Here is a 7,085-nt window from a genome sequence, read left to right as displayed (position 1 = left end):
ACTTAAGGATAAGGTTGGTCCATTCATGTGATGATAACGATTACACTAAACATATGATGTTACAACATATAATATTTGTATAATCTTTACTTCACAAGTTTACCTTTAATCGCACGCAAGAAAATCCAGCCATAACTCAAGGAGACCACCTATAGCACATATATATTTTTTATTTTCTGATGAAATGGAAACTTTGCAAAAGGACACCAGCAGTTCTGAATTGGATTCTACATACGTTTCAGGTATCAGCCGCAAATTTAAGATTAAAGCGCATATCTAAGAATGATGTCAGGAAAAGTGTAGTAAATGTTGCAACCTTTTTCTCTCTCTCATCTCTAACTTTTCTGTCCTTTCCTCCTTACACCTATCGCTCTATCAAAAATCTAACCAGCAAGGGGGTTACCGCATAAACAGCACTGTACTAATGATCTATGCTAGCTGTGGTTAACCGTGCAGCAGTAATTGTAATTGTATATAATTTATAAAAAAAAAAAGAAAAAACAAGTTCTCATTATAAACACAAGTTTACTACTTTCTATTCCGATAATTTGCTTGGTCCATTGAGCAGGCTAACAATTACAAGTTGTACATTTTTAGGTCTTCCCTAGAGATAGCGTAAGCTTTTTTCTTCAGCCTCATTTTTTACAAAAAATAAAATCAGAATTAAAATACATACATATATACATAGACAGAGAGATTTTCGGTGGTCTCTCTTCATCCATTTGAATATTCAAATGCCATCCACATTTTGCTTCCATCTACAATAGCCTACAGTATGGGGCAAAGAGTTAACCCACTTCAACCAATGGTTTGTTATAAATTGAGTGATGTCATTTTGCTCTTGCACTTGTACATCTGCTTAAAAGATAGCCATTTTCAGTGCCAGGGTTGTTAACCCATTGTCTGACTTGATTTTTTATTTTTTTATTTCAGCAATGGATAACTTTTTTCTGATGGGTCATTAAGCATTTAGTTTATTAGTAAATATATGAATGCCACCTTTAGACATTTTCAAATATTTATTTGTTTACTTTTTATTATATGTTCACTTTTAATGTCTACTACATATGTTCGCAAAAAAATAAAAATAAACAATGATAAAAAATCGCAGGTTTGCCAAGGCTAGATATATTGGCTTTGCAAATGCCTTTTCGAAATGGCACAAAGAGGATATTTTTATCCATGAAAGAAGTCACATACTTGCCTGATAATTACTCATATCTGGACAGTTATCCCTGGAACATAACTTACTGTTGATGAAAACAAGAGAAAGCAAAAACCCTTGGGACGTAATATTGAGAGAAAGCCTGATTTTGACAATGTATGCACAGGAGACGTTCTTTGATGGCACAATGGCACATTCTGAGAAACTCCCATGAGCAAATTGCATTCCTCAAGCAAGAGTCCGTTTTGCAGCTGTTTCTTCGCTTCATTGCTTCTCCACAATTGCTTATCAAACAGGCAGTGATTCCTCAGAAGTGTAAGGATTTTATCTAGGAAAATGACATCAGAAGATTTAAATGCTGTGAGGAAATTTGATGGAATACAACAGTTAATCTTAATGTTTTAAAGATGATTTTTTCCAAGTACAAACTCAAGTAGGATAACAATAATGTAAATGATTTGGGATGATTATACCCTGGGTCTCGATGGCACTTCACCAATTACGGTCAGTATTAGGTGTTTAAGTATTTGTCACTTATGGGTGCTCAGGATGGAGGCAATCATCCAAAACCTCACCAATCAGATCAGCCGATCCTATAACTATTTTCAAAATCCTAGCACACCAAATACAGATTTTAACAAGTTTTCAGACTTCAAATATTCAACATAGGCATTAGCATCATGTGTATTTTTTAATATCTTTTGCTTGTTCAGGTTCCAGCCGGCACGTGTTTCGTTGATCGGGAAAAATAGAATAACAATAATATTAAGCACAATTAAGCAAGTTACTCACCTTCGGTAATGCTCTTTCTGGTAGAGAATCTACCTAGCTGCACATTCTTCACCTTTTGAATATTCCCCAGGCATCAGCCAGTATCAAAACACTTGTTCGTAGTTCATCTGAAAGTGGTGCTATACGGTTCTGCTCTGACGCTCTTCCACTCCGGAAGTAATGCTCAAGCCTAGAAAGTTGCCACTCTCATGTGCTGTTGTCGTTTGCTTTTGAGACTGTTTGCGCCTCCATACGAGGAGCCCCAAAAGCAAATCAGTATATCAGTGTGCCGATTCCTAGACCTAGGATCTCATTTGGCGGTACAGTCCAATCACAGAACGAGGAGGAGTGGAGTGTCGGTGAGGAATCTGCTGCTAGATTGAGTCTCTACTAGAAAGAGCATTTCAGAAGGCAAGTAAATTGTTCTTCTGATAGAGACATCTAGCCACAGATTCCTTACATTTTGAACAGATACCAAAACAGTACCTAAGGGAGGTGGGCTGTGGATGGACTTAAACCAGAATGTCCAGCAGGACAGAGTAGGCAAAGTGTTCTTCTCTGTAGACTTGGCTGTCCAGACAATAGTGCTACATGACCGTATGCAGTGACATCCATGTGGCTGCATGGAAGATGGCTAGGACAGCGACTCGGTGAGCCAATTCAGTGGTAGCGGCTTTGGCCCTAGTGGAATGGGCATGCAGTCCTTCGCCGGTGCATAGGAAATGTTAATGCAGAATATGATCTAGCAGGAGATGGTTATCTTCTGCACAGCCTTGCTTTTGTTTGCACCAGCAAACTCCACAAAGAGCTGATTGTCCACCCGTTGGTCTTTGGTGTGATTAATGTATAAGCTGAGTGCTCGTTTCAAGTCCAAGCTATGGAGTCTCTCCTCCCCCTTAGATGGGTGAGGTGGAGAATAGAACTCTGACAGAGTGATGGTGTGGCTGACGTGGAATGGTGTCACAACTTTTAGGAGAAAGGAGGCCCTAGTACGCAGAACCAGCTTGTCGAGAATGAGGATGGTGTATGATGGATGAACACATACACAGCGTGAAACTCACTCACTCACACGCTGTACAGAAGTTATGGCAATTAGTAATACAGTATTGATGGTGTGAAGCTATACAGGGCAACTGTGAGTGACTGAAATGGAGTACATATCAGGTACGTTAAAACAAGATTGACGTCCCATTGGGATGTAACAAACAGAGATGAGGAAACGTGTTTGAGTCCTTTCAAAAAATGCATCACAACAGGTGATTTAAATAAAGAGGGCTCATCAGGCAACTGTAAGAAGACAGAGAGAGCTGTAAGATAACTTTTAACTGTGCCCTAAACAAAGTCTTGATGGGCAAGATACACAACAAATAATAATACATCAGACAATTTGTCCTCCTGGGGTTAATATGGCGAGTTCCACACTTAGTCACAAATGTATACCAATGACAGGTATATCGAGTTTTTGTAGAGGGACGACTGGCTGCCAAGATGACATCAACTAGCTTTGGAGGAAGGGTGAAGATGTTCAGCTGTCAGGAGTGGTATCAGCTGAAAGGCATACAGGAGTCCTGAGTTCCACTTGAGGCTGAACATGTCTCAGAGCAAAAGAAGCCTTGGAAACTCCAAAATGCAGAAATGCTGATATTGTGCATTCTCAGCACTGGTGAACATATCGAGCCAAGGTTCTTCTCATTTGTGGAAGAGACCATGCATCACCTCTGGGTGTAACTGCCACTTGTGATCCACTAAGTGCAGATGGCTGTGTTCATCCACCTTTAATGAGCCTGCCAGGTGGTTCACTAGCAGAGACATTCATTGGTGGTGCAGCCATTTCCAGGGGAAACAGCGTTTACATCGCATGCACTACAACGCATGCGATTACAACGCAGTTGTTACAACAACTGCATTTTTTACAACGAAAACCATTACATCGCAAGTCATTTATACGATTTGCTGTAGGGGGGCGTGCTAAAACAAGGAATAGTATAATTTACTGTTACAACACCCTACCTACTGCTGCACAAGCTGGAGTTGGAATAGTAAATTATACTATTCCTAAGTCCTGAGTGCTCCTACAGCATGTTGTAGAAACGATGTAATGGTTTGCATTATAACAACAGGGTCATTGTAACGACCGCGTTGTAATCACATGCGATGTAACATCGCATAATAATTTCCGGAGACACAAGGCCCTCTGGCAAAGGGTCCATGACCCCGCCCCACCCTGCTAGTTGCAGTACCACACGGGGGTGGGGGTGTTGTTGAGGACGTTAATACCACCCCTTAAAGGATGGCAGGGAGGCTTTCACTACATGGAGCTGGGACTTCGCTGGAGACCAGAGGCCTCTGATCTCCACCTCTCACAAATGGCCGCCTCAACCCAGAAGTGATGCATCAGTCACCACTATCAATTCTGGGTGTAGAAGAGAGAGGGGTCAGCTGCTGATGCAATCACAGTCCAGTAGCCACCACTGCAGATCTTGGTTGGTGAGATCTCCTTGGTGTTAGGCTCACTAGGACTTTAAATCCTAATGCAGATCCTGCATATGCCACCTGGCATGCTTGATCTGCAGGATGGAATAGGCCATCAGTCCCAGCAGCCTCAGAGTTGACTTAGCTGAAATCCAGGACTGAAGCTTAAAGATTGGGATCATAGCCTGAATGTCCTGGACTCTCTTTACCGGGGAAAGGCATGAAACCGAACTGTGTCCAGAATGGCTTTGATGAAAGAGCCCCTCTGAAAAAGGAATCATAGGTGACTTTCAAACATGGATAGTGAACCCCAAAGATGATTGGAGGTTTGCCGTCATCTGGAGGTGGTCGACTGCCTTCAACAGCCAGTTGACAATGCAGGGGAAGACTAGCATCCCTGAAGTGGAGAGTAGAGCATACATAGCTAGAAACCTTAGATCTAGTTTAGTGGCACTCTTTTTGTTTTTACTCAAGCAGTTTACCTTCCAGAGTAAATTATCACTCGGACTAACTAACCTGTTTTAATTCACCCACTCACATCTAAACATACTAGGCCCTTACCCCACTGCACACAACGCCAGGAACAAAAGATCCCCGCCAAAGAGCCCCTTACTGGGTGCCCGTCAGGTATTGCAGCGCCGACCTGACGAGGGGCAGGCTCATCTGATGAAGCATGACACCGAGCTTGCTAGGTGTGTGAGAGCCCTAATTCCGACAAGGGAAATTCCCCCTCCCTTTTTCCTTCAAGGTAGGACGACCACCTTGTGGTGCTGTTTCGCCCACCTACACATGCAAGTTATTTACACAGATTTCGAGGAACTTCATATCCTCTTTGCACACTGGAGCTGCCACCACCGCCATCGCTTTTGCGGATACCGAGGGGGATTAGTGAGACCAAAGGAGAGCACAGCAAACTGAAAATGCTCTTATCTCACCACAAACCACAGGTAGCTCCAATGAACGGGCAGAACAGGGATATGGAAATAGGCGTCCTGCAGGTCCAATGCCACTACCCAGTCTCCAAGGTGGAAGGCAGACATGACCTGGGCCAAGATGAGCATATCGAACTTCTCCTTGCGAAGGAAGAAATTGTGAGGCAGCAGATCTAGAATAGGCTAAAGACCTCCATCCTTCATGCACTCCAGAAAGTAGCGGAAATAACAACCACGTCCTCCTTATGGCGTTGACACCCTCTCAATAGCCCTTTTGGCCAAAAGGCCTTGCGCTTCCTGCTGCAAAATGGAGAGATGGTCCTCTGTCAGTTGTTGGGTAGACTTTGAAAGAAGTGGCAGGAATGAAAGGAAGGGTAAGGCACAACCTTTGCAAACAAATATGGAGGACCTACCTGTCCGATGTGATTGTTTGCCCGCCCAGATAAAATCAGTAGATTCTGCCTCCCACCTGGTAGCTGTAACCCTGCAAGGTTACATTAAAGGGGTTTTACAGGTGGGTTGGGGAATGGTGGTCTGAGCAGCATGCTGGCCTCGGCCAAGGGACGGTGGGCACCATGGCCTCTCCTGAGAAACTCCTTATTTCTTTTTGGGTTGGTATATGCTGGCATTAGGGAATGCAGCATCCACGAAAAGAATGTTGTAAGTGGTACTGGTAAGGCTTAGTGGAAGGCCCAGTGAGCAAGCGGTAGCCCTACTCTCCTTGAAATGTTCAAGGGCAGAATCAGTCGTATCCCCAAAAAAGAGAGTGCCATCGAAAGGCATGTCCATCAGAGAGGACTGGACATCGCCCAAGAACCCAATAGAACCTAGTCACACATGTCGGTGGTGTGCAAGTCACAAAAAATTGTGAACACGTCCACATCACAACCATCCTGAATAGCCTCTGATAGAACAGGGTGAAGATCCTCAGGGACACCTGGGAGAACTTACGACATCGGGTCCTAGAGGGCATGAGTGTAGCAGCCTAGTGATTAGAAAGCATTAATCCGCCGTAGGACCAAACTGGCATTTGAGAAGAGGCATATACCAAATATTTCCACTCGCTTTGATTCCCTGTCAGGTGGAGTGGTAGGAAAATTGTTGGGGTTGGCCCATCTGGTGGAGGCCTGCACTATGAGGCTCTCAAGAGAAGGGTGCTGTGATGGAAAGGCTAGGTCCCCTGGAGCAGGACGATGGAGTTTCGCAATTTGTCTGTTAATTAGAGGGCTGGTTATCCCAAGCCCCTAGTAAGGTATTGGTCAAGATCTCATTAAAAGGTAGGCGAGTCTCAGAAGCAGTCTGGCCAGGAAGGCAGGACTTCCCTCAGGCCGTTGTGTTTTACCTCCATAGTGGGAAGCTGGAAGTCAAGTACCTCAGCTGCACTATACATAGGAGATTGTCTTTTGACTAACGGACGGCGGAGCCTCTGTGATTTATACTGAAGGTTCCCTTTGACCGCGGGTGATTTGGGGGAATTACAGCACCAGAGGCATCCCTGGTGACTTTGCTTGAGAGCGTGTATCTAAGTGTGGTGATTTACACACAGAAGTAATACTCGACATTCTTCCCCTTATATTGGATATTTTGGAAGGAACGCGTGAACCCATCTCCGTGGTGCAAGAAGTTTTTTATAGCCCTCAGGGTGGTGCCTCGGCACTCCCTGTTGGGGGGGTCACGTATACCACCTCTTTACAGTACCCTTGTCCTGACGAAGCCAGAAGACACAACTGGCGGAAACGCGACCG

General features: G+C 44.1%; 1 protein-coding gene across 1 annotated transcript in view; it reads right to left on the bottom strand.

The window, feature by feature from the left end:
- Window positions 1-546: 546 nt before the first annotated feature.
- The window catches only part of BEND6 (BEN domain containing 6), a 487,762-nt gene continuing 481,223 nt past the window's right edge, over window positions 547-7,085 (bottom strand). The window contains exon 9 of the mRNA XM_078646806.1: window positions 547-1,493. Within this exon, the coding sequence (XP_078502932.1) occupies window position 1,493 (1 nt within the window). The 3' untranslated portion in view covers window positions 547-1,492. The remainder of the gene's footprint in view (window positions 1,494-7,085) is intronic.

Source organism: Lissotriton helveticus, chromosome 6 (assembly GCF_964261635.1).
Source record: "Lissotriton helveticus chromosome 6, aLisHel1.1, whole genome shotgun sequence".
Classification (NCBI taxonomy): Eukaryota; Metazoa; Chordata; class Amphibia; order Caudata; family Salamandridae; genus Lissotriton; species Lissotriton helveticus.
Note: the sequence above shows the minus strand (reverse complement) of the source record. Positions and strands in the feature narration are given on the sequence as shown.